Source organism: Eleutherodactylus coqui, chromosome 2, assembly GCF_035609145.1.
Source record: "Eleutherodactylus coqui strain aEleCoq1 chromosome 2, aEleCoq1.hap1, whole genome shotgun sequence".
Classification (NCBI taxonomy): domain Eukaryota; kingdom Metazoa; phylum Chordata; class Amphibia; order Anura; family Eleutherodactylidae; genus Eleutherodactylus; species Eleutherodactylus coqui.
In genome coordinates, this window is record NC_089838.1 from 339112797 (window position 1) to 339140024 (window position 27228).

The following is a 27228-nucleotide window of genomic DNA, read 5'->3' on the forward strand; positions in this document are numbered from 1 at the left end:
ACGGAGTCCCAAGTGAGGGTGCGGGCATAGGCCGAGCTCCTGGTCCAGGTGAATCGCAGCCGGTTGCTGCGGGAGTAGGAGAGAGGACAGTTTCTGGGGTCCCCAGCTTCATATCACAATTTTTGGGTCCACGTGGTAGACCTTTATTAAAAAATGAGCAGCGTGAGCAGGTCCTGTTGTGGATGGCAGAAAGTGCATCCAGCAATTTATCGACCACCCAGTCTACTACGCTGTCCACTGCTGCAACTCTGAATTCTCTGGCTGCTGCTCCTCCTTCCTCCCAGCCTCCTCACTCCATGAAAATGACACATTCTGAGGAGCAGGCAAACTCCCAAGGAACTGTTCTCGGGCCCCCGCCCAGATTGGGCAGCAATGGTTCCTCTCCCACCGGAGAAGTTTGTCGTGACCGTTGCCCAACCTTTGGAAAGTTCCCGGGGTCTGGGGGATGAGGCTGGGGACTTCCAGCAACTGTCTTAAGAGCTTTCAGTGGGTGAGGAGGACGATGACGATGAGACACAGTTGTCTATCAGTGAGGTAGTAGTAAGGGCAGTAAGTCCGAGGGAGGAGCGCGCAGAGGATTCAGAGGAAGAGCCGCTGGGCGATGAGGTGACTTACCCCACCTTGTGTGATAAGCCAACTGAGGACCGGTCTTCAGAGGGGGAGGCAATTGTAGCCGCAGGACAGGTTGGAAGAGGCAGTGGGGTGGCCAGGGGTAGAGGCAGGGCACGAGCGAATAATCCACCAGCTGTTTCCCAAAGCACCCCCTCGCGCCAAGCCACCGTGCAGAGGCCAAGTTGCTCTAAGGTGTGGCTGTTTTTCATGGAGACGCCGGACGACCGACGAACAGTGGTGTGCAACCTTTGTCGCACCAAGATCAGCCGAGGAGCCACCACCACCAGCCTCACCACCACCAGCATGCGCAGACATATGATGGCCAAGCACCCCACAAGGTGGGACGAAGGCCGTTCACCGCCTCCAGCTTGCGCCACTGCCTCTCCCCCTGGGCCCCAACCTGCCACTCAGATCCAACCGCCCTCTCAGGACACAGGCACGACCATCTCCTGGCCTGCACCCACACCCTCACCTCCGCTGTCCTCGGCCCCATCCAGCAATGTCTCTCATTGCAGCGTCCAGCTGTCGCTAAGAGAATCGTTGAAGCGAAAGCGCAAATACGCCGCCACGCACCCGCACGCTCAAGCTTTAAATGTCCACATAGCCAAATTGATCAGCCTGGAGATGCTCCCCTACAGGCTGGTGGAAACTGAGGCGTTCAAAAACATGATGGCGGCGGCAGCCCCGTGCTACTCAGCCCCCAGTCGCCACTATTTTTCACGGTGTGCCGCCTCAGCCCTGCACGACCACGTCTCCCGCAACATCGTACGCGCCCTCACCAACTTGGTTACTGCCAAGGTCGACTTAACAACGGACACGTGGACAAGCACAGGCGGGCAGGGCCACTATATCTCCCTGACGGCACATTGGGTGAATTTAGTGGAGGCTGGGAACGAGTCAGAGCCTGGGACCGCTCATGTACTACCCACCCCCAGAATTGCGGGCCCCAGATCGGTGCTGGTATCTGCGGCGGTGTATGCCACCTCCACTAAACCTTCCTCCTCCTCCTCCTCCAACACAACCTCTACCTCGCAATCAAGACTTGTCAGCAGCAGCACGTCGCCAGCAGTCGGTGTCACGGCGTGGCAGCACAGCGGTGGGCAAGCGTCAGCAGGCCGTGCTGAAGTTACTCAGCTTAGGAGAGAAGAGGCACACGGCCCACGAACTTTTGCACGGTCTCACAGAGCAGACCGACCGCTGGCTTTCGCCACTGAGCCTCCAACCGAGCATGGTCGTGTGTGACAACTATTCCCCTGCTATGCCTCTTGAGAAGTTCCCTGCAAAGCATGAAGGCTGATGCTTTGCAGGCGGAAACGGAGGCGGGGGAAGACAGTATGTCGCTGGATAGTCAGAGCACCCTTATGTCTATATCTCAGCTCGTGGAGGAGGAGGCGGAGGAGCCTGAGTAGGAAGAGACAGCTGGGCCGACTGCAGAGGGTGCCCATGCAGCTTGCCTCTCATCCATTCAGCGTGTATGGCCTGAGGAGGAGGAGGAGGAGGAGGATACTCAAAGTGATCGTCCTAGTGAGGACAGCCATATGTTGCGTACAGGTACCCTGGCACACATGGCTGACTTTATGTTAGGATGCCTTTCTCGTGACCCTAGTGTTAGACGCATTCTGGCCACTACGGATTACTGGGTGTACACACTGCTTGACCCACGGTATAAGGATAACCTTTCCACTCTCATTCCCGAAGAAGAAAGAGGTTTGAGAGTGATGCAATACCACAGGGCCCTGGTGGACAAACTGATGGTAAACTTCCCATCTGACAGCGCTAGTGGCAGAAGGCGCAGTTCCGAGGGCCACGTAGAAGGGGAGGCGCGGAGATCAGGCAGCATGTTCAGCGCAGGCAGGGGAACACTCTCCAAGGCCTTTGCCAGCTTTATGGCTCCCCAGCAAGACTGTCTCACACCTCCCCAGTCCAGGCTGAGTCGGAGGGAGCACTGTAAGAAGATGGTGAGGGAGTACGCAGCCGATCGTACCACGGTCCTCCATGACGCCTCTGCTCCGTACAACTACTGGGTGTCAAAGCTGGACACGTGGCCCGAACTCGCGCTGTATGCCCTGGAGGTGCTGGCGTGCCCCGTGGCTAGCGTCTTGTCAGAGAGGGTGTTTAGTGCAGCTGGGGGAATCATCATGCGCCGACAGGCTTACATTCATAAAGATGAACAAAGCCTGGATTTTCCCAGACTTCTCTTCTCCACCAGCGGACAGCAGCGCTACCTAAAGAACTTTGTCAATCTGTTTATGGTATTCGTACTCCTCCTCCGGCTCCACCTCCTGAAACCTCTCGTAATCACCGCGAATGGGTAATTTTTCTGTGGGCCAAAAGGCTCATATAACTTTTCTAAATAATATTAATCTGTTTCAATTCTCATTAAAGCATTGAAACTTCCACCTGAATCTATTGTTTTTTAGACTGAGCTGCCTCCAGGCCTAGTTAAAAATTAAGCCACAGTACGCTAAGCGATTAATTGGTTTCACCTGCCCTCTGGGTTGGGCATGGGCAATTTTTCTGGGGTACATTTGTACTGTCGTGGATTTCCTTTTGTGTCCACCGACTTGATTATTAAGGAATGTTCACACCCTTCCAGATTGAATGATTAAAGGTTGGGGGACAGTGCACACCGTCTGAAGTAATCACACTGACACACGTTCAGCTTATGAAAAACTTCCTGTTTATTCCTGGGCGTCTAGCCTCTTTTATAAAGTTTAACATGTCTGCCCTTTTGGGGCAGGCCAAAGGTTACATAGATACAGCGTATTGTTTGATTATTGGATAAGCGTCTTCCTTCATCCGGTCATCTGGTATTGCCCGTCACGTGGTAGCACTCTGGAGAGGGCAGGGAGAGAAGAATGGGCTGTCTCATACTCCACGTGTAGACCGGCCGATATGATTGGAGGCTATATCATGAATTAGTAATTGCCTAAATCTCCCATGTTATTTGCATACGTTTCCAGTAAAATTGCTTGGGTAATTATTGCGTTATCTAAAAGCGGTACTTGTCTTAAGTGCGGTTATCTATGTCTGATTCTTACTTCTTCTAAAGTTATAAAACAGATGGAAAAATATCGCGGGTTCATGTTAAATCTCATCTTGTCAGCAAAGTTTAGGAAAAATATGTTTCATTAAGGAAGTATACATATTGCATAAATGTAAGAACATATATCTATATTTGTATTAGAACAGAAGGCAAACATGACATTTTGTTATACAGAATGTTAAACTCACGAATACAGGTTCATTGTCCACTACCAAAGGCCCACAATCCAGAATATAGATATATTGGGTTTCCACTACAGAACCCCCCTTGAAACTATCTGCTTCACTAAACTCACCACGCTACGTGTCCCTACTCCGTCCCACCCCAATCCCCCACCGCTGACCCTAGACTTGCATTGTGTTGTAGACTAGGGCTATCACTGCCATGGGGGTATAGGATGGTTCGACATCATCATATTCTGGATCCATGATGACAACATTTGCACTGACAGTGGGCTTTTTGTTGGACATCATAGTGAAACAGGTGGACCAGGTAGTCATCAGGGTCGGAATACACTGTATGCAACAACAAACAGAAATTAGGACAATTATAATGGCAACAAATATAGTTAGTATCATTTTTATCAGAGTAAGCCCAACCCAGGACCCTGTCAGCCAATCGAACCACCCTTGATCAGTTCCCTGTTTGATACTGGTGGCTAGATCTTTCAGGCGGTTGATTTGCTGGTGGATCGATGCAGAGTTGTCCGAGAGATTAAAACAACACATCCCTTCACACTCTTCGCACCCGTGGTTCAAGGTCATGAGGAGATAATCAATGGTAGCTCTGTTCTGTAGGGTGGCTCTCCATATGTTTTGTACATCTAAGAGTAGCAGGTCCAGTGCCTGGGACGTGGCATTCAGACCTTTTACCATGTTGCAGGCTAAGCCATTAATCACTCTTGCATTATGCTGGGCTAATGCGGGGGTACCTAGAATACTGAAAACTAGTGCAGTGTGTTCTGAAAAACTCAGTTGAGTAGGTGGTCCTTCACAGCTATTGGCTAGGCCGTGAATGTCCCTCTGATCCCTAGGTGTGGGTGCCTGGGGGTCCGGTTTTTGGTACATAAGGATACTCAGTCGGGACAATGCACACGGTCCTCCTGAAATATTAACGGGGATATATGTGTACGTCAAATTGCCACAAGACAGGACTCATTCTACTGGTAGTTTGACATGTCTGAAATGGCTGGGACTTTGAATTACCTTCTCACAGGACATGGTAGTCACTACCTTTTGACATTGTTCTTCCGTACGGGAGCAAAGTATTTGGGAATCGCTGGTGACCACTTGGCCCTTCTTACATTTCCCAATGTACTGTGGATTACATGTGAAATTGTAACATACCTCAGCCCGTGAGACATTTCTGACCTGGAACTCAGTCATATTGGACCAACCAGTGTGCTCTACAGCTTTACAGTGGGGACAATATTCATATATGTTTTCTTGTATTACATTGTCTTCCCCCACATCATTATCGTCATGTACAATTGCATAAATTAATCTCAGCACCTTTACTGGAGTGGGAATGGCCAGTAGGCCAGCCCGTAGAATGTCTTCCCTGCTCCTGAGTTTAGGCATACACATATTAGTTATATTGATTACATCTTTGGCTAAATACTCCCACATATTGAAATGACCTTCCTCCGCCAATTTAGCCTGCTGTTTCTGGTTCTTTACTGAGGTACCCTTCTCGTCCCACATTACCAGAACCCCACATAGGAGATTTATTAAGATGACTTGACCTAAATATTTCATGATGATTCATCTTTCTGGGATGAAGCTCTCTTGCAGTGGCTTGCGTGGATCTAGGTAGGCTTCCCCTCTAACTTCACTGAGGTGGAGGTAGTCAACAACACCTGGAACGGACCGTCGAATCTGGGCTCAAGAGGGTTCTTCCTCAGGAACTTCTTTACGTACACCTAATCCCCGGGTTGTATGGAGTGGGTGCCTGTGTCTTGGTCTGGGTCTGGAATGGAAGAGAACACTCGTGCATGGACTTTAGTTATTTCTTTGGCGAGTGATATAACATACTTAGTCAGAACATCTGAATGTAACTGTAACTGCTGAGGAAAATAACACCCTAGTCTGGGGACGGTCCCAAAAAGAATCTCATAAGGTGATAATTTATGCTTTCCCCTTGGTGTGTACCTCACGCTATACAGTGCTATGGGAAGGTTTTCTGGCCAGGGCATACCAGTTTCTCGTGACATCTTAAGTATTTTTGCTTTCAAGGTACCGTTTAGTCTCTCCACCTAACTACTACTCTGGGGGTGATAGGGCGTGTGAAACAAAAGACTGCTGCCTAACGCCTGCCATATCTCCTTGGTGACATTGGCGGTAAACGCTGGACCTTGATCACATTCAATGACTTCTGGTATTCCAAAACGGCAAACCAACTCGGTTATGAGTTTCTTGGCGGTAGTTTTGGCAGTCATATTGACACTCGGATAACCTTCTGCCCACCCAGAGTGGATATCCACCACTATTAGGGTGTATTCAAAACGTCCTGATTTCGGCATTTGGATGTGGTCGATCTGAATACGTTGGAATGGATACAGTGGCTTGGCCAGGTGTTTTCTAGGTGTCTCCTCCATCTTTCCTGGATTACACTGGTGCAGGATTTGCAGTACTTGTCCACCAACGTTGAGATGCCAGGCGCCAGCTAATATTTCTGGATCAATGAGTTCATGAGCATTTTGGACAAATGGGTTGGGCCATGTGCCCACTGTACGTATGGAGTGGGTTTACAGAATTTGCATGATACACATAACATTTATATTTCCCACAATCCCTCTGTTCTTCTTCTAACCAGCCGTCTCTATGCATAGTCCTGGCTACACGATACCATCCCTCTGCAGCTGTGAGTAATTTTTTATCCTGCAGCATTCCCCGCTTGTCTCTTATCAAGACGCTCCACACTTCTGCTTGTAATCGTCCACCGGGGCTAGGTTCCCAGCCCCCTATTTTGCGTATCTGTGTCCATTTACTAGAGCAGTGCTTCCCTTCTCTCTCCGCTACTAAATCACATGCTCGCCGGCCACTATTGCTACTTGGCTTATTTCCCATTCTTAGCTCCTCAGGTTAATGTCCGTAACTTATGTCCTGCTTCTTGCTGACACTTGTAGTACTACTAACTAAATGATTTTTGCAGTTCTTGCAGAACTTCCTCTTTTCAGAATTCACCCTCCCGTGACAGCCCCTCCTTTCTCTAACACAGACTGGAAGAGACAGGAATGATTTCTTTTCTTTTAGTGAGAATGTAACTAGTTTACTTTTATGACAGCTCCGTCTGAGACCTGCTCCTCGGTCCTCCCTTTAACCTCCCGTCGCCCACAACTCCCTACTCCTAGGGGGATGAAATTCCTGCCTATCTCAGGAGGAGGACATGGATCTCCCGGGTTTTTTTTTTTCAGGAAATCCACATCCTTCACCCGCACAAGGTAGCGCTCCATAGAACGCCCCCTCGCTGGAACCTACGGCCGCCTATGCTATCCCTAGGCGAACGGGAAATTAACTGACTGGTAGGACACCGGAGCAGGTGTAGTCCCGGGTAGAGCTGCTAACGCTAAACAGTGGTGGAGTCTAGACAAAGGACAAGCAGTGCTGTAGTAGGTGAACAATTTTTTTAAATGCCACTGGCCAGAAACACCAATATCTCTAATCTTTATTATGCGTCCCCATACAAGTGTAATGTGTAATGGAGGCGAGGGAGTGCCACTTCCCTTTTTTCTGCGCGGCGTATATCCACCATGACAGCCCCTCCTTCCTCTAACACAGAACACACTCTGGGTTTAACCCTATATCACAGACTTTGTAGACTTAATTTTAATTCTATGCAATATACAAACAGGCTATTTGTATATGAGTTGCAAGCAGGATTAACTCTACACAATATACAAACACACTAGATTCCATGCATAGGCTGAGCAAAACTACTTAAATTCAATCTATTGTAATCAACTTATACTTTACAGTCGCATAACTAGCAATAGCAACTTTTAGTACTGTCCATAACAGTTATAAACGTGATGCTTTTAAACACATCAGAGAGTCAGTGATAGCAGTGATTGCTTGGTTCTCCACACTTCAGTGGAGAATGTAAGAACTGACCCTGATAGAGGGTTTGCTGCATTCCAATTTCAATTATGGCAGTCAGATCTAGGATTCTAGGAGTATCCCCGGACGCCGGACATAGTATGTCCTGTCCTAGAATCTCATGGAATTCTGCCGCTACACAATTCAACAATCTACCCTCAGACCATGGAATCCACTCGTGGACGTTCAAACGATAAACAAATATTTGTGGATTGCAACCCTCAACCAGTGGACCATAGCCGCATCGGTGGGCGGGATAGGGGATATCCTGTCTACAAATCTCCCATCCGCGGGTACTTATTGTCAATAACAATCCTTTTTTGCAATTTGGGCAAGACATGGGTGTACACACACAAATAGACAGAGCACCAGTACGGCTGGCTTAGTCTAGCTGCCCCTTGGGATACGCCAGACTGAACTACTTCAGCCTGGATGTCTGACAGCCTCTCTCACCCCTGGGCCTCTACACAGCCCCCCCCCCCCGTCCGAGGCAGAGTCCCTGCTCAGACGTCTGTCAGCCTCTCCCCCCTCCTGAGTCGGAAACGCACCAGAGAGTCAGTAATATCCTGACTTTCCACACTTCCCAGGATTAGAGTCCCTGCACAGACCACCTGTTAGCCTCTCCTCCCTTGAGTCCCTACACGGATCACACCCTTAGGCAACAAGACTTCACTAATGCATCAATATTCTCAAGACAACAGGCATGCAAACATTCCTCTTATATGTTATGACAGGTTCTATTGAGTGGTCGAGATTTAAAATACCTGTCGTGCGAATCCAAATCGATCGGCCTTGACACGGTACACAGACAAGCCTGAAGTCAGCCAAACAGGTATAGATAATTAATTTATCTTACCGTGTTCTGATGATTTGTTGGGCCCGCCAAGTCCAAGGTTGCCTATGTCCGTGCCTTGTGTCCGAGCTCTTTGCAGCCTATCGACCACTCCCCGTACGGGCCACCAACTGTCGTGGATTTCCTTTTGTGTCCACCGACTTGATTCATTAGGAATGTTCACACCCTTCCAGATTGAATGATTAAAGGTTGGGGGACAGTGCACACCGTCCGAAGTAATCACACTGACACACGTTTTGCTTATGAAAAACTTCCTGTTTATTCCTGGGCGTCTAGCCTCTTTTATAAAGTTTAACATGTCTGCCCTTTTGGGGCAGGCCAAAGGTTACAGTCCTTGCACTCAACTTCATACCACATTGAAATAGTTCCCCTTCTATAGGCTGGAGTGATTTTATTCAGTTACCTAGACACAATTTTTTAATTCTTCTATCCCTATTTGCTGTAGTGCAGCTTTTCTTGCCTTTACCAGTCTGGTTTTGTAGGACCAAATCTTCTTATATTTCTTCAAAAGTTTTGAAATATCTACTTTGGGGATGTTTACAATGATTTGTCCTGTAATTTCATAACTGTAGCCTTGCTCATGCAAAATTACTATTCTACATCGCTTTCTGTAGAATAGGAAAATGATGCCCAATATACGCTTGTGGGAAAGAGCCTTATCCCTGATGAACAGGGCTCTATTAATGTGCTTATTCATTGACAGAAGAGGCCTGACAATCAGTGCAAGGGCAACGGAATGTGGAGACAGCTGTGGAAATGTGAATATGATTTAACCGCACAGGACTCCAGTCAGCATCAACTGCATACTTTCAAATGTATGGTTTATGAGACAGCTGATGTAATCAGTATGTGACCGACAACTGACGTCAACTATTGTGTCCACAGTCCAGGCATGATTAGGAACATAACATATTCTCATTAAACAGGCTTCTCCACAATCAATTTTTTTTCCAAATAGTTTTTCAAGCATACATGTATGTAACACATTTATGTCTTTTCTCTCACTTGCCATAAAGTAAGCATCAACAATCAATTTTTAAAGCAAGTCAGGTAGGTGAAGATCTACTGTAGAGACAAAGCTTAGCAGAAAATACTAAACAAAATTTCATACACAAACATCCACCAAAGGACCTAAAACAATAACTTGTGCTTATATAGTAGCCAGCATGATAATTAATCAAACTGCTATGTACTTTTTCTTTTCTAAAATGTTTTTCTTTTGTGGTGAAAAATCCCTCTATTGTGCTGTCTCCCTTCAGTGAACTTCAAGCTCGTTGTCCACTGCCTGATAACTCTTGATTGACAGGTAGTGATTCTGGGGCAGAGCAGAGGATGAGTATCAATGCTCATTGAGTTGCATGCAGAGAGGAGGGAGAGCTGCAAGTAGAGTTAATGGTGAAATTTACTGCTGCTTATACACAGATACACTGCTAAGTCTTTTTGCATGCCCCTGTCTGAAATAAATTATGTCAGTGCATGTAATTGATGTCATGGATGGGAGTGGGGGGGACCCCAACCAATGCCTGCCTCTATCACCAACTTGCCACAGATCGACTGTTCCAAGCGCTCTTGCCGCTATGACCATTTGTCATGGCAATGCCTTGAATGATTCCCTAGCAGGATTGCAAGCATGGAGTTTTTAGAATACAGCTGAATCTGTGTTCAGCTTTCATGGGCTTCTGTATGCATGCAGACTGGAAGCTCAGATCACCCCTGCTCCATTTTAATAGCTCCAGTGTCTTACAATACTCACACAAATACACGCTACCATCACTAGCTGTTAAGGGAAGCTGGGAGTTATGGTTTGTTTTAAAAACGGACAAGGGTGACTAAAAAATTGTAGATTTACCCAAGCAAAGACTAGCAGTGCATATATATATATATATATATATATATATATATATATATATATATATGCAAAGAAGATACAAAAAGGTTGTTACACAGGAGTATAGGGGAATATTGATATACACAACAAAACAGTACTTAAAAATAACAGGAAGAAAATGAAATAAAAATACCAGATTTGGGATACACAGCCCATGAATCTGATTAGTGGAGTTCCCGGAAACAAAGGGAAAGTCCTTATGCTGGGCGTATCTCTGAAGGTCTGACAATAAGAGTTTGTTGAGCCCCTTGTTATAAAGGCTTCCCCAAAACACACCTTCTTCCCGTCCCCTCTGAGGTCATTTTGAGAGAGATGGGTTGAATTTCTACGTGTTCTGAAAAATCATAATTCCTCATTTCAGTCATATCGCCAATCAGAAATATATGCCCATCATATTTCTGGTAATGATTTTATCTATTCATCGATATCAAATACGTCCCGAAAATTATAACCAGATACAGGAATAAGTAGTTTGAGGGTTTTCTGGGGCCCGTACTGAAACGTTTCTGGGTGTATTTTATTAAGCTGGGCCGCCCGACTCTGAAAACATATTTCATATTGGGCTAGGAGAAAGTATATCAACGCCTCTTTACCTTATAGTACAAGCAATTGTGCAGTGAGTATTAGTGAATACTCACCTGGTGCTCAGTGGAATTCTCAGGATCGAGAATCCACTGGCACCCGATATCCTCGAAAGCTTTTTAACCTCTCTGGATTCCAAATCTGGATGGTCGAAGAGACGTCTTCGGGATATCGTCCGCTCACGGGCCATGTGGTCAGATATAGTGTATAATGAAAGGAAAAAATCCTCCTGCTCAGGAACCCATAGGAATCAATAATAGACTCTACGGTCTATGTACTCTACTGGCGTGCATCATGATAAGCGTAAGTGGGCTTAAACTTCTTTACTAGAGATGAGCGAGTATACTTGTTTCGAGTAATTACTCGATCGAGCACTGCGATTTTCGAGTACTTCCGTACTCGGGTGAAAAGATTCGGGGGGCGCCGGGGGGCGGGGGGAGGCGTGGCGGATCGGGGGGTAGCAGCGGGGATCAGGGGGGAGCCCTCTCTCTCTCCCTCTCCCCCCCCCCACTCACCCACGGCGCCCCCCGAATCTTTTCGCCCGAGTACGGAAGTACTCGAAAATCGCGGTACTCGGGCGAAAAAGGGGCATGGCCGAGTAGGCTCGTTCATCTCTATTCTTTACATAATTATTGGATGTATTTTGAATATGTTTGTATATTTTATGCTTGAGAAAGGCAAGAATTATGTTGCCAAAACGCATGGCATGGATTAAAGATTATTTTATAGACCGTGGAGTCTATTATTGATTTCTATGGGTTCCTGAGCGCGGGGATTTTTTCCTTTCATTATATATTGGGCTAGGACCTACACATGGCCAACTATTCTTTAATAAAAATTCTCCCATTAATCTGCCCCAGAATCAGCTGGTCTATTGGAAAGGACAGAGGCGTCGATTCTCATTGGCAGAGGGTTAATTAGGTATTAACTGTTACTAGCTAGTTTTATTGCCATTGGAACAAAGGATTTCCTGGCCTCTTGTACATCGAAATACCTCAGCAGATGGGAGGGAGCGGGAGAGATCTGCCTGATATCCTGAGCGGCAAGTTGCTATGAATAATTGGGGGACATTTTATCAATATCTCTATATCCCAATTGGCATTCACAAAACAAAACTCTAGTTCTCTAAGAATAGTCTATTGCACAAACCTCACACAGCTCAGTAGCAGCTCATATCACCACTCCTGGCCTTTCACTGTATGGAAAAATAGATATATAAGTCATATAATGGCCAGCAACAGGGTTATTATTCAAGTACCTACAAACGGTAGCTTATTCTGAAAAGTTGTCTGAAATTTCAGGTAGGCTTTAAGTCTTTAAGTATAATTTGTTCCCTGCTTTATTTTTATTGATGTTTTCTATTTTATTCATTATCTGTTTTATGCATTTAAAATAAACTAATTGATTCACATATTCCCAGAATGAAGTATCTAACATATATATATATATATATATATATATATATATATATATATATATATATATATATATATATATATATATATATATATTTATTTATTTATTTAATTTTTAAATTGAGAAATAATATAAAGGAGACTCAGGAGACAATGGCAAAAAGTCTCCCCATAGTATTATTTTCTATATAAATATCTGTTGTATTGTAGATCATGTTCATTTGCCTGATGACCACAAACCATGTCTATGTCTATAATCACTTCCCTCCAGGATATTTATTTCCAACAGGATTGAAATGATGAAAGAAATTTACTTTAAAATGAATTTTGAAAGCAAAAATGTATCTAATGTAAGCATCAAATGGAACCCAATCAATAGAAATCAAGAAATGTATGAATGTGTATGAATGTGTGTATATATATATATAGATATACTTATTGTAAAAACAATGTCACAATCAAATGAAACTACCAATATGTGATTGTAACATTGATAGAAGTAAATGATTACAATATCAGAGCAAAAGGATAATTTATTACATAAACTTCAACACTTGAAGAGAGGCTCTCGTACCCTGTTTGAATGCACAATGTAATACAGGTAGGCATGGGTATGGTATCCTGCAGCATATCGGTCTACATTTGCTGTAACTGAGCCTCTAGATCAGGGGTCCCCAACTCCATTCCTCAAGGACCACCAACAGGTCATGTTTTGAGGATGTCCTATTGTAAGAACACCTGTGGCAATGTCTGAGGCATCAACAATAATGACATCACCTGTGCAACACTGAGGAAATGTAAGTTCATGCCAGGTTTTGCAGCAAAACCACAACTCTAGATGCTTGTTTTTTTACATAGTTTATACAAAAGAAAAAAGCACACAAATTATATATATAATTTGTGTGCTTTTTTTCTTTTTTTAGATAGGCAAATGTACTTCAAACTTTTTGTTATTCTTTCTATTAAGACTTATGTGTTGTTCAGTATTGAGACATTTTGAGAGATGAACGTACATTCCACGCACTTACAATGCTAGGTTTGTTTTTTTTCTCTGGGTTTGGGGATTGTTTAACCAGTTCTCTTATTTAGATTCTTGCTGTCCATGTCAACCAATGTATTATCATTGCCAGAATTTTAATGTTCAAAGTCAAGCTTAAAAGTAGTTTTTCTCCTTCTTCTGGATTTGGTGAGCACGAAGCTTTAATTTTTTTGGTCTCCATATGATTTTTTAGATTTTCTAAAACAAAAGGAAATCTATAAAGCTTATTGTTTTGGTTGTGGATATTTTGGGTTTTGAGGACGAGATGCAATTTAGCTGATTTAGTTTTTCCCTGGTAATTAAACAGCTATAACATTTTCAGTTGCTGCTCTATCAGCGTTTTTCTAGGGTTTGTTTTTTCTAACAAATGCAGATATACAGATTGCGGGATCCTTTTTTCGCTTTCTACATAGATATATCAGACATACGGCAGGCTCATACGTAAATAATTTTTATTGCATATTATGTGCGCAATACACACGTGCATAATATGCGGTGAATGGAGTCTTTGAAAGTTCATTGATTTTTATTGATCCACTCACACTTCATATATTCATTGCTTATAATTAGAGATGAGCGAGCGTACTCGGATAGGCACTACTCGTCCGAGTAATGTGCTTTATCCGAGTATCGCTGTGCTCGGGGCTAAAGATTCGGGGAGCGCCGCTGCTGACAGGTGAGTTGCGGCGGGGAGCAGGGGAGAGCGGGCGGGAGAGAGGGAGAGAAAGATCTCCCCTCCGTTCCTCCCCGCTCTCCCCTGCAGCTCCCCGCTCCGCGGCGCTCCCCGAATCTTTCAAGACGAGTACAGCGATACTCGGATAAAGCACATTACTCGGACGAGTAGTGCTTATCCGAGTACGCTCGCTCATCTCTACTTATAATACATGTGTTAATAAGAACGCAGCATGCTCTATTTTACCACGTATTGCATGCCATAGAGCCCTGTTATTTTCTATGGGTGTATATGAAAACACTGTACATACGTAATTACATTGCATATGTATAACAATTTTGTAGGGTGCAGAGTGTTAAGGCAGCAGCATGTAGTCTTAAGCTTTTACTGCGACCTGAAAGTTGCAGGTTCAATCCACGTGTGGTTCAGCTGGCCGGTTCAAGGTTAACTCAACCTTCCATTTGTCTAAGGTCGGTAAAACGAGTACCCAGCTTGGTAAAAAAAATTACCTGAAAGCACTGCAGAATATGTTGGCACTATACAAATAAGTCCCTTTCCCTTTTCTCCATTTATATGCATGTAGCTAGGAAACAAAACAAGAAAAAGAAAAGAAAAAAAACCGAAGCCAGTGCATTACAGCATGCGTGAGATACACCGCCATGCACAGGCATATGCAATCACAATTGCGGTGATCAAAGCTCCACATATCGGTATTCTATATGCAGCATTACACCATATGCTCTAGGGAGCCTGCTATTTTACTATTGGAAAAAAATGCCAGAAAGACAGGTTCTGCCTATCTTTTCTCGTACATATAAAAGCTACATTCGAGAACAATAGGGCAAGGCCTGTTATTTCTCAGGCATAGTAAGATGATATGAGAATCACGCTAATGAATATACAACCATTAAAATCAATGGCTTCGCTTCGTCACATTTTGTGGGCATGATTTTCTTGCCTGCAAAACAATCTGAAAAAACAGCAGCCTGAAGAAGCCCTTATACAGCAGTCTCTAAAAGTAGTAAAAATAAATTCTTTGACTTATAACATTTTAGTTAATTTAATTGAAAATTATACAGTTACACTTTACTTATCATTAATTTCAACATGTTGTATGTTCAATGAAAGCTAATTGGGTTTAGGGGAGTGGTGAGACAACAATTGGGCTTTCTGAGCATTTCATAAGTTCTAATGTTTTTTTATGTAGTTCTGATTAGAGATGAGCGAGCACCAAAATGCTCGGGTGCTCGTTACTCGAGTCGAACTTTCAGTGATGCTCGAGAGTTCGTTTCGAGTAACGAACCCCATTGAAGTCAATGGGTGACTCGAGCATTTTTGTATATGACCGATGCTCGCTAAGGTTTTCATTTGTGAAAATCTGCAAAACCCAAGAAAGTGATGGAAACGACACAGAAACGGATAGGGCAGGCGAGGAGCTACATTTTTACTTGCATCTCAAGCTCCCAGGTCCCACTATTAAGCAACAATAGTGGCAAGAGTGAGACCCCCCCCCCCCCCCGCACTGTCAGCATAAAGATTGTTCTCCACTGCCACAGCTGTAACAGCTGTGGCAGAGAAGAACGATGTTAGCCCATTGAATTCAATGGAGCCGGCAATACAGCCGGCTCCATTGAAAGCAATGGGCTGCCGGCGTACGCGGGATGAATTGTCAGGAAGGGCTTAAATATATAAGCCCTTCCCTGCAATTCATCCAGAAATGTGTAAAAATAAAAGAAATATACACTCACCTTGTCCCGGCAGACGGAGTTCAGCGCGGCCAGCTGGCAGTTCTCCTGAACTGCTCTGAACAGCTGTGAGTAGTATTCAGCAGCCGGGGATTTAAAATCCCCGGCTGCTGAATGAGCTGCCTCTGACTGGTCACAGCCTGACCAATCAGAGGCTGCTCTCACTCACACCCATTCATGAATTCATGAATGGGTAAGTGAGTGCTGCCTCTGATTATCTCAGGGGCAGCTCTCAGCTGTCCCTGCGCTGAGCCAATCAGAGGCAGCACTCACTCACCCACTCATGAATTCATGAATGGTTGTGAGTGAGGGCTGCCTCTGATTGGTCAGGCTGTGACCAATCAGAGGCAGCTCATTCATCAGGCGGGGATTTTAAATCCCCGGCAGCTGAGTACTACTCACAGCTGTTCAGAGCAGTTCAGGAAGACTGCAGACGGCCGCGCTGAACTCCGTCTGCCAGGATCAGGTGAGTATATATTTTTTTTATTTTTACACATTTCTGGATGAATTGCAGGGAAGGGCTTATATATTTAAGCCCTTCCCGACAATTCATCCCGCGCATGCCGGCAGCCCATTGCTTTCAATGGAGCCGGCTGTATTGCCGGCTCCATTGAATTCAATGGTCAGTGCTCGTTTAATCGAGACGAGTACCGCCTGGTGCTCGTCTCGAGTAACGAGCATCTCGAGCACCCTAATACTCGAACGAGCATCAAGCTCGGACGAGTATGCTCACTTATCTCTAGTTCTGATATAACCTGCAGGCATATTCCAAACCATTAAGAGTTTGACCTTCACTTACAAATGCACAATTAATCTATTTAATACAGAGAAACGATTTATATTTATTGCTAGCCGTTACATGTTATTGTCTCAAGCATTTGTACTTTCTTCATAGTTTTCATGCAATATTTAGAAATTTGGAGAAATGAAAAAACCTTGTATGCGCTGTCAATGCTAGATGTCCTTATTGAGAGTGGAGTGATTGCTGAATTAGTTCTTGTTGCAAATGACAAGCAATGTTCATCCCTGAAAATTAAAACAGAACAAAAGATAGCTTAATTTGCTGCTTTTTGTTTCTTTCTTCTGGATTTGGTGAGCAGGGGGCTTTGATTTTTCTTGTTTCAGAGTTAGGGTGCATTCAGACGAACGTATATCGGCTCAGTTTTCACACCCAGACGATATGCGGCGTCTCTCTCTGCAGGGGAGGAAGGCTGGAAGAGCCGGGATCAGTGCTCTAAGCTCCCGCCCCCTCTCTGCCTCCTTTCCACCCCTCTGCACTATTTGCAAAGAGAGGAGGCGGAACAGGGGCGGGGCTAAGTTTCAGGAATTGGCTCCGCCCCCGTCTTGCCTCTCCTTATTGAAAATAGTGTAGGGGGGTGGAGAGGAGGCAGAGAGGGGGCGGGAGCTCAGAGCACTGCTCCCGACTCTTCCAGCCTCCTCTCCTGCAGAAAGAGACTCCGTATATCGGCTTGGCATGAATACCCAGCCGATATACGTTCGTCTGAAGGCAACCTTACCTAAATAGCTGTAACATTTTTAGTTACTAGGCTGTTGAGGTGATTTTTGCAATGTTTTTTTTTTTTCTAACGGATGTCTATATGTAAATTGCAGGGTTTTTTTATTCTTTTTTTTTATGCTTCCTGTTTTTAGAGTTTTTAGTTTTAAATGCTGAAAATGCCTCCATTGATTTTAATGGGGTTCCTCAGATGCCTGTTTGAACACTGTCTGCTCTACTTTAGTGTGTTTCAGCAATTTTTTAATGCAGCTCATCACCCATTGCAATAATGGGGTGCTTTTAAAATAGCCATTAAATAATTTAAAACGCCACATTTAAAACAACACGATATTACTAATGCTTGTTTAAGAGTAGCCTAAATCTTAATATCAGCCTATAATTAATTTCAATATGCTGTATGTCCACTTTAAGGTAATTGGTTCTGGGGTAGCTATATGACCATAATTGAGAGAGTTTGGGTATTTATTGATATTTTTCACATCGTTTAGGCATTTATTTTTAGTGTATTTTTAATCCTCGATGTATTAATAGAAGCAGTGAGCATTAAATTTAACTATATACCTGCTGTGTCAGTTTGAATCCTTACTTTGCATTTTTCTCTTTTGACTCTTATGTGTATCAGCTGTTGGTGGACACCCGGCAATTAGGGAGGGTTTTTAGATCCCTCCTAGCCTCATCTCAGTGCTGGTTAATTTCAACTCAGTCTTCTTCTGTTGTGGAGTGATGCCGTCTCTGGATCCAGCTTCCCTTGTTGTCTACTCTGTCCTCTATTTGTCACTTGCTAGGGTTAGCAAGTGGCCCAGCAACACGGGTGGATGCGTCCTGATCAGGGTGGACCATCCACTAGTGTGTTGTCACCCTTTAGTTGCCCTTAGGGAAAGTCTCCCTCATTTGTATTGTATGTGACAATACCATAAATATTCTTTGGCTTGAATTTAGGAACCAGAATGCCCAACTATAAATTTATACAGTGTTATAACATAAAGTATATTTAGTGCATTATGTAAAGAAGACCACAATGATATTTATGCCTAGAAAATGAAAAGTCAATCCCTTAGTACTTGCATATTAAGAGAAAAGACAACTTAATGTTCTGTATATTTATAGCTGGATAACTACTATCTGTTCTGCACACAGGAGAGAAATCTGACTGCTGAGTTTTTCCTCTTAGGATTGCAATGTAAGCAAGGTCTAAACATGTTTCTGTTCTGCTTTTTCCTGGTGGTTTACTGTGGAACAATATGTGGGAACCTGCTGATCATCACCTTGGTGTCCACCAGCAGGAACCTCCACACTCCAATGTACTTCTTCATTGCACAACTGTCTATTGGTGACATCTTGGTGATCACAGATATTGTCCCCAACATGCTCCACATCCTACTGAATGGTGGGGGAACAATTACTTTTATCAGCTGTATCACTCAATTTTATTTTTTATGTGGCTCAGACACATTTGAATGTCTTCTCCTTGCTGTGATGTCTTATGACAGATATGTGGCCATCTGTAATCCCCTTCGTTACACTTCTATCATGAGAAGTGGACATTGTGTAATTTTGGTCACCATTTGTTGGTTGCTTGGATTTTCCATTACATTGCTTTACGCCATAACAGCAGCAAAGCTCTTTTTTTGTGTACCAAATATTATTGACCATTTCTTTTGTGACATTGTCCCCTTACTAGAACTTGCCTGTTCTGAAACATTCATTATCCATGTGGAAATTTTTATTTTAGGCACGCCAATTGTCTTCATTCCAATCACAATCATTGTAATGTCTTATACTTATATTGTGTTAGCAGTCTTAAGAATTTCATCTAATACCGGTAGACAGAAAGCCTTCTCCACCTGCAGCTCCCACCTCATTGTGGTCTCCATATTCTACTGGACTTTATTTAGTGTTTATGTTGTTCCAACAAAAGGACAAATGCTATCAATGAGTAAAGTCCTATCACTGCTATATACTGTGTTTATTCCTTTGGTTAACCCTATTATATACAGTCTGCGAAATAAAGACATTATGAAAGCTGTACAAGAAGTAATCACTAAACATGTGATTTGATAATTATCAATACAATATTATGCTTTAATGATCTTATACCCGAAGATACTGCAGACATCAGCTTATTTGTCTGATTTATCTGATTTATTTTAAATTATGTACTGTGGGTGGAAATTGTGAATGAAGTTCAGTACTACATAGCATGGAGTCAGCTTAGGAAGTTCCAGGAAGGAGTGATTACAGGATGCGGGGGCCAAGATGAAATATCCATGGGGAAAAATTTCAAGCTTGGGCTACAGGATTTGAAAATCATCTTGTTGCTTAAAAGAAATAAAGTGCCGTATTTAAAGATTATGAAATTGAATTGGTTTAACCATCAGAAAGGGATTGCCTTGTCATGTAGGGCATCTGTCAGTAGCTTAAAAATTCTCCTTGTCAGAGCGTATATAGATGAAATTCTGCAGCAGCATACACAGGTGCACGGCAAAGTAATAAAAGTCCTTTATTCCTCCATACACAGACAATGTTTCGATCACGCCATGTGATCTTTCTCAAGCCTCCCTCAATAACATATAACACCCATTTAAATATACAATAGCCCAGTTACTCAACCAATGGCATCAACTCACACATTAGGTTTAGTCAGCCTCCAGTGTGACTGCATCCCACGTTCCACATATGAAGCTACATGGTGTTCTCTGTCTCCGCTATCGTACGTCCGCATTGTCCAGTACAGCAATACTGCGCATGCGCGAGACCTACCTCATGCCGGTAGACCATCCACAACATGGAGATAGCCAATGTACAAGTGCACATGTGCTGATCAACGGGCCTACATTTAACAACTCAGGGTTCATCACCCCGTTCAGTACGCATGCGCAGACCAGGTCCGAGCCATCATCCAATCCAGCCATCTTCCTGGGGGCCGTTCTGGCACAGCGCCTTAACAAATGTTCATAACAACTTCATTATGCAAAAAGATAAGACTATTAAAAAAGTCCAAGTAATACATAAATCACTATATAGCATGTCTTACCACTCACTAAATCACTATAGCTACTAACACATAGGTCATAAATAGAGATGAACGAGCATGCTCGTCCAAGCTTGATGCTCGTTTGAGCATTAGCATACTCGAGAGTCCTCGATACTCAAGCGGGCACCACACGGTGCTCGAGAAAATATCACCCTCTTCTCCCCACATGTTTAGTGACTTTTTAAGCCAATGAACATGCAGGAGGCTTTGGCACCTCCTGCTATGACGTGCCAACCCTGTGCATGTCTATAGCAGTGATTGGCTGGCCAGAACAGGTGACCTGGGATCATAAAAACTCAGGTTACCTGATGGTCGCCTCACGCAGAGGCAGGATTAGCTGAGGGACAGAGCTGCTGTGAATGAGGGAGAGTGGGAGTGTAGGTTAGAAGGAGTGTTTAAGTAGGGATTCATCTGCAAAGAATCCAACAGGACTTTTTAGGACTACAACTCCACTTTTGTGTATCTGCAGTTTGGATGGCTGGGACCAGTAGTGCACACAAAGCATTCACAAGCATCCCGACTGTATACTGCATACTGTTACCGGTTCTATACAGTATACTGCTTCTGGTATACGCAGACTACTTAGGAACTAACAAAATTATTTTTTCATTTTTTAATTTGTTTTTGGACAAGACTGTACTCATTTCTCACAGTCTTTTTTTTTTTTTGCTATAGTGTACGCAAAATACCCTTCACAGTTTAGACAAAGTGTAACTAAAATCAATAAACTTTAATAGATATATTTAAAACCAAATAACACAAATAGGGCACTACACACAAAGTCTCTATATTTCAAGAGGTTTACAAGTCTCTATCACAAAAGAGACTATCACCACGGTTTTCTATATATCAAGAGGCCCTGATATGGGTACACTCCTGGTAAGTGGTGAGAAGAAAAAACGCAGGAACTAATAGATCAAAAATTCCTTTTTTAATTACTTTTCCCCAACTTTGTATCCTTCTTCTACACGTGTTCGTATGTAGGAATATTTTATTGGGGTGGATTAATTCTCATCATCACCCCAAGATTTCTTTTGATACGTGTTTATGGCAAGATGCAAAGTGTACGCAAAATACCCTTAGTGTGTGTCCTGTCGATCAACACTCTATAACCAGAATGTATGCATTTTTTCATGGTCTTGTTTTTGCTATAGTGCACGCAAAATACCCCAGCGTGTGTCCTGTCAATCCACACAATATTTCCAGACTGCACGCATTTGTCATGGTCTTTTTTTTGCTATAGTGTATACAAAAGACCCCAGTGTGTTTCCTGTCGAATACACTATATAAGCAGACTGTACGCATTCCTCACGGTCTTTTTTTTGCTATAGTGTACGCAAAATACCCCTGTGTGTGTCCTGTCAATCCACACTATATAAGCAGATTGTACGCATTTCTCGTGGTCTTTTTTTTGCCATAGTGTATGCAAAAGACCCCAGTATGTGACCTGTCGATCCACACTATATAAGCAGACTGTACCCATTTCTCCCAGTCTCTTTTTTGCTATAGTGTACGCAAAATTACCCCAGTGTGTGTCCTGTCGATCCACACTACATAAGCAGACTGTACGCATTTTTCACTGTCTTTTCTTTTCTATAGTGTACGCAAAAGACCCTTGTGTGTGTTCTGTCGATCCACACTTTCTAAGCAGACTGTACGCATTTCTCACGGTCTTTTTTTTTTTGCTATAGTGTATGCAAAAGACCCCAGTGCGTGTCGTGTTGATCCACACTATATAACAAGACTGTATGCTTTTTCAGTTTTTTTCTTGCTATATTGCATGTGTCAGGGAAAAACTCCCGTTAGTATGTCATCCGGCGTCCAAATTGTAAGGAGTACTCATCATTGTTTAAGTAATACCGATCGGTAGGAAGAGAGACAATATGCATAGCTGCATTGAGTGTACAATTCATCTACTTCGAATTTTATTACCGTTACAAGAGGTCTTTTATAGACCTATCATATAATTAAAGTGACGTTGATTCTGAGCCAAACATTACATAGGTGTTTACATCATTCAATAATGCCACATGTTCGATCAAAGTCTATTCATAATACCTAAAACTTTCCATTCACCAGCAATTCTGTTATTTATTTATGCAGGTTTGTCTTTATGACTTTATTTTAAGGTAAATTTATTGCTTATATCAACTGTAACCTGGTACGTGTTTGTTTCTTATCAATTTATATCTGGACTTTCAACCATCGCCTGACTAGTCACCAGTTATGGTTTATTGCTGGTTAAGTCAAGCTGACATTCTACCAAGGCCTAAAACTTATACAAGAAATGATTTCTCTGAAACAGTAGAATCTGAAATAATATCACAAAAGCTGGGGTCCTGGGTAATTTCCCCCACAATCCCCCCTTTTTATAATAGTCCATGCGAGGAGACGTTGTGGTACTTCAAGGAGGGTGAAGCCCTCCGAGCCGGACTTTTCCCAATTTTCTCTTCTTGCTTCGGGCCGGGTTCCCACCGATACGGCTCCTCGATATGACTGTTTAAAAATTCATTGAAGATACTGGTAAAATCGTAAATCCTTCATTATTTTCTTTGCGATGCTCAAGATGGTTTTCTTTTAATTCGTGTATATTCGTGTTTTGCATTACTTGATTCCTCAGATATGAACAAACAAAAACAAGCATTAGCTCTTATATAAACGTGACATTACTATGTTATTCCCATAATAGGGAGGTCTTCTTTTTGGTACATACTTCAGACATATAGTCACCAAATTTGGAATACATTGTATACAACAGCAAATCAGAATCAGTCCTACGATTATCATTGCAAATATCAAGAATATTTTCTTTATCCAGCTTAGGCCTAACCATGAAAATAACCAACTGAACTGAACCATTCCTGATCCACATCTTGTTTTCTACTAATGGATATTTCTTTTAAGTGTCAATCTTCTGATGTATTGATTCTGAATGATCAGAGAGGTTGAAACAACACATCCCCTCGAATTCTTCACAACCATGATTTAGTGTTAACAATAGGTAATCTATAGTGGCTCTATTTTGTAGGGCGGCCTTTCTTACTCCTTGTACATGCAATAGGAGGAGGTCTAAAGCTTGAGAGGTAGTATTTAAACCTTTCGCTAAATCACAAGCTATACCATTTATGACTCTCCCATTATATATGGCTAGTCCCCAAACTCCCACTATAGAGAATCCTAATGCCGTTTTCCTCAGTGTCTCTAAGGAGGGTTGGTGGACCCTCACAACTTTCATCTATCCCTTTTATTTCTCTTTTTACTTTGTTACGTTCTTCTAGTTTCTAGTGTGTAAAAATACTCAAACGGGACAGTGTACATGGTCCTCTTGTAACATTTGCTGGAATATACGTATAAGTGAGATTTCCACATGATAAAATCAGTTGGTAATTTAACATGTCGAAAATGATTGGAGCTTCTAACAATCACTTTACAGTGCATTTCATTAATTACCTTCTTACATTGATTTACTGTACGATTACAGAGTATTTGAGAATCATCAGTAGCTTGTTCGGGGTGTGCTTCAATTTGCTGACATTTCCCAATTTCCTCAGGGTCACAAGTGAAATTATGACTGTATGTAGTAAACAATGGATCCGCACTCCAAGAACTAAAGAACACACTTGAAAAAGTCCTTGTTAGGATGAAACGCGTTGTGTGTAGAAATAAAACTTTTTAAAAGAAGAAAAGAATCTTTAGTTCTCGGAGCGCGGATCCATTGTTTACTACATACAGTCATTTTTTCTGAGCGGCTCTCTGGCTGAGAGACGGAGGATACACGCGGCTCCCCAGCTGACTGGCCCAGCAGGACACCAGAGAACTATAAAGGCATTATGTACTAAAGGCTTATCTGGATAAGGGGTGTAGTGGAGATCCTACAAACAGGATCTTCACTTAACACCGGGTGAGTCACACTTGATTTTAACAGCACATTTGTGTTATATATGGTCCTGTTCACTCGTGAAGCGCTATCCTGATTTTTTGCATATTTCTTACAAGTGAAATTATAGCACACCTCAGCTTCAGCTACATTCTTAACCTGAAACTTAGTCATATTAGTCCATTCTGTATGTTCTATTTCCCTTCAGTCAGGACAGTATTCATACAAATTTAAGAAAGTGTTCATGTTGGTTACATCGGATTCTTCTGCTAAACTATCATTGTGTTTTGCTGTAAATATATTTCTGAGCACTTTTACAGGTGTAGGAACTGATAACAAGCATGTAAAATATCATTTCCACTTCTCAATTTAGGCATACACATACTTGAAATATTTAATACATCTCTTGCCAAATATTCCCACATATTGAGACGCCCTTCTGTCTATACGGACCATCTCCTTCCCACCTTTGTCATTTCATTTGGTTTCCAATACCATAGTATACCTGCAAGACAGATTGCAATACACGCTAAGGAACTTATGATACGCATACTCCCCCTGGTATCTGGACCTTTTACAGTGTGAAGCGTGTATCCAGTTTTGTTTTCCTTCTAGTTTTACTGAGGTAGAGGTGGTCAGGAGAACTTGGAAGGGACCATCAAATCGTGGTTCCAATATTTTTACTCACGTGTCTTTTTATCATTACCCAATCACCAGGCTGCAATTCATGTGTACCTTCAAGAGAGTATAGATCTGCAATGAAAAAGAACACTTGGTCGTGTGTTACTTTAAGTTTCTTACTTAGAGGATAACATAATTTCTTAGGGTGCCATACTGCAGTTGTTGTTGTAAATACAGTCCCAGTCTTGGCACACTTCTAAACAAAATTTCATAAGGAGACAAGCCTGTTTAATTGGTAGGGACATATCTTACAGAGAAGAGGGCCAAAGGCAAACACTCAGTCCAGGGTTTGTCAGTTTCCCTAATGGCCTTCTGTATTTTTAATTTCAGGGTGCCATTCAGCCTTTCCACTTTACCACTACTTCTGTGGGTGGTATGGAGTGTGAAAGGCCTGAGTGATGCCCAAAGCTGACATTATGTGTTTCATTATCTCTCCTGTGAAGTGGGTACCTCTATCTGATTCGATCACCTCAGGTACCCCATACCTTACAGATTATCTCGTTCATCAGTTTCTTTGCGGTCACTCAGTTACCGAATTGACCGGATAGCCTCACACCACCCCAACATGTCCACACATACTAACACAAATTCATACTTGCCTTTGCGGGGCAGTTGAATGTAGTCAATTTGCAGTCTCTGAAACGGGTAGAGTGGTCTAGGTGCGTGTTTCTGGGGTACTTTGACTTTTTACCCAGGATTGCTTTACGGCACAAATCATGCAAAATTGGACAAATGATGCGGCAGCTACAGAAAAACCAGGGGCCAACCAGAATTTCTCTAACGTTGCAACCATTGCTGTTCTTGATAGATGCGTTCTTCCATGAATCAGCTGGGCCATCATAGGGAACAAGGCACGTGGGAGGCAAGTTCTGGTTCTCCATATGCCGTCATCTTCCTTGGCCCCAGCTTTCGTACACTTGTCTTTTTCTTCTTTGCTGGCTTGTATTGAGAAAGTCTTAATAATGTCCATATCAGATGAAACTGGTTTCCCTGTGTCTGCTTTAGAACAAAATGTCTCTCTTGTGACTGGCTCGGGGTCTGTATGCTGCATAGCAAAAACCCCCTTTTCTTCTTTCTTTTCCATGGTTGTATCTTTTGTACGTGCTTTGATCTTTAGTACTGCTATCTTATCTGGCCATAGCAGGGCCTCAATTAATTCTTTCACTGCAGCACCATTTCTTAATAGGTTGTCCAGCAGAGATTAAAAATTGTCTGGCTTTCCATATGGGGCCGTAATCATGAGCAATGCCAAAAGCATACCTGGAGTCAGTGTACACATTAGCTGTCTTACCTGTGGCCACTCTACATGCCTCTGTGAGTGCTTTTAATTCCGCTTCTTGTGCTGAGACATGCGGAGGCAGAGACTCTGCTTTTACCGTGCCATGTTGTGTTACGACTGCATAACCGGAGTGGAATCAGCCATCTTCACCCTGATAACGAGAACCGTCTACAAAAAGTTCAAAATCAGGATTATCTAATGGTTTTTCAACAACATTTTCAAAACCTGCAGTTTCTTGTTGCATCAATTCTATGCAATCATGCTCGTGTGTGTCATCATCAAATGTGTCATCATTGATTTTTGTATTTTCATTATGTTTTTCCCCTCCTCCCTCCCCCCTTTTGGAATCCGGGTAATCCACTGGCAATAGAATAGCCGGATTCAAGGTAGTACATGTTTGACAGGTAATGTTAGGGGGCATGAGGAGTGCACATTGTAAGCGGATCTGTCTGGCTAAGGACAGATGTTTCGGCTGTACCTGTGTGAGTATCCCTTGATTGTTGTGTGGTCTTAATACGACGACTGTGTAATCAAGTACAACATCCGAGGCTTTGTCAATCATAGCCTGGACAGCAGCAACTGCCCTAACACAAGATGGAGCTCCTCGTGCTACTGCATCAAGTCTGGCTGAGTAGTACGCTACAGGCCGTGGCCTGCCACCATTTTGTTGGCAGAGTACTGCTGTAGCATGTCCAGACAGTTCTGTACAGTAAAGTCGGAAAGGAAGTTGATAGTTGGGTAGACCCAGTGCAGGAGAAGAAGTGATAGCCTGTTTTAGCAACTGAAAGTTAGTGACAGCTTCTTCAGAAAACGTGAAGGGAGTGGTTTTTAGACAGTCATATAGTGGTTGCATAAGTAGCGAAGCTGAACATAACCAAGACCTGCAGAATA

General features: G+C 43.1%; 1 protein-coding gene across 1 annotated transcript in view; it reads left to right on the forward strand.

Moving 5' to 3' along the window:
• LOC136613188 (olfactory receptor 5G9-like) overlaps positions 1–27228 on the forward strand; it is a 62052-nt gene that overhangs the window by 29911 nt on the left and 4913 nt on the right. The window contains exon 4 of the mRNA XM_066594028.1: positions 18574–19500. Coding sequence (XP_066450125.1) covers positions 18574–19500 — 927 coding nt within the window. The remainder of the gene's footprint in view (positions 1–18573; positions 19501–27228) is intronic.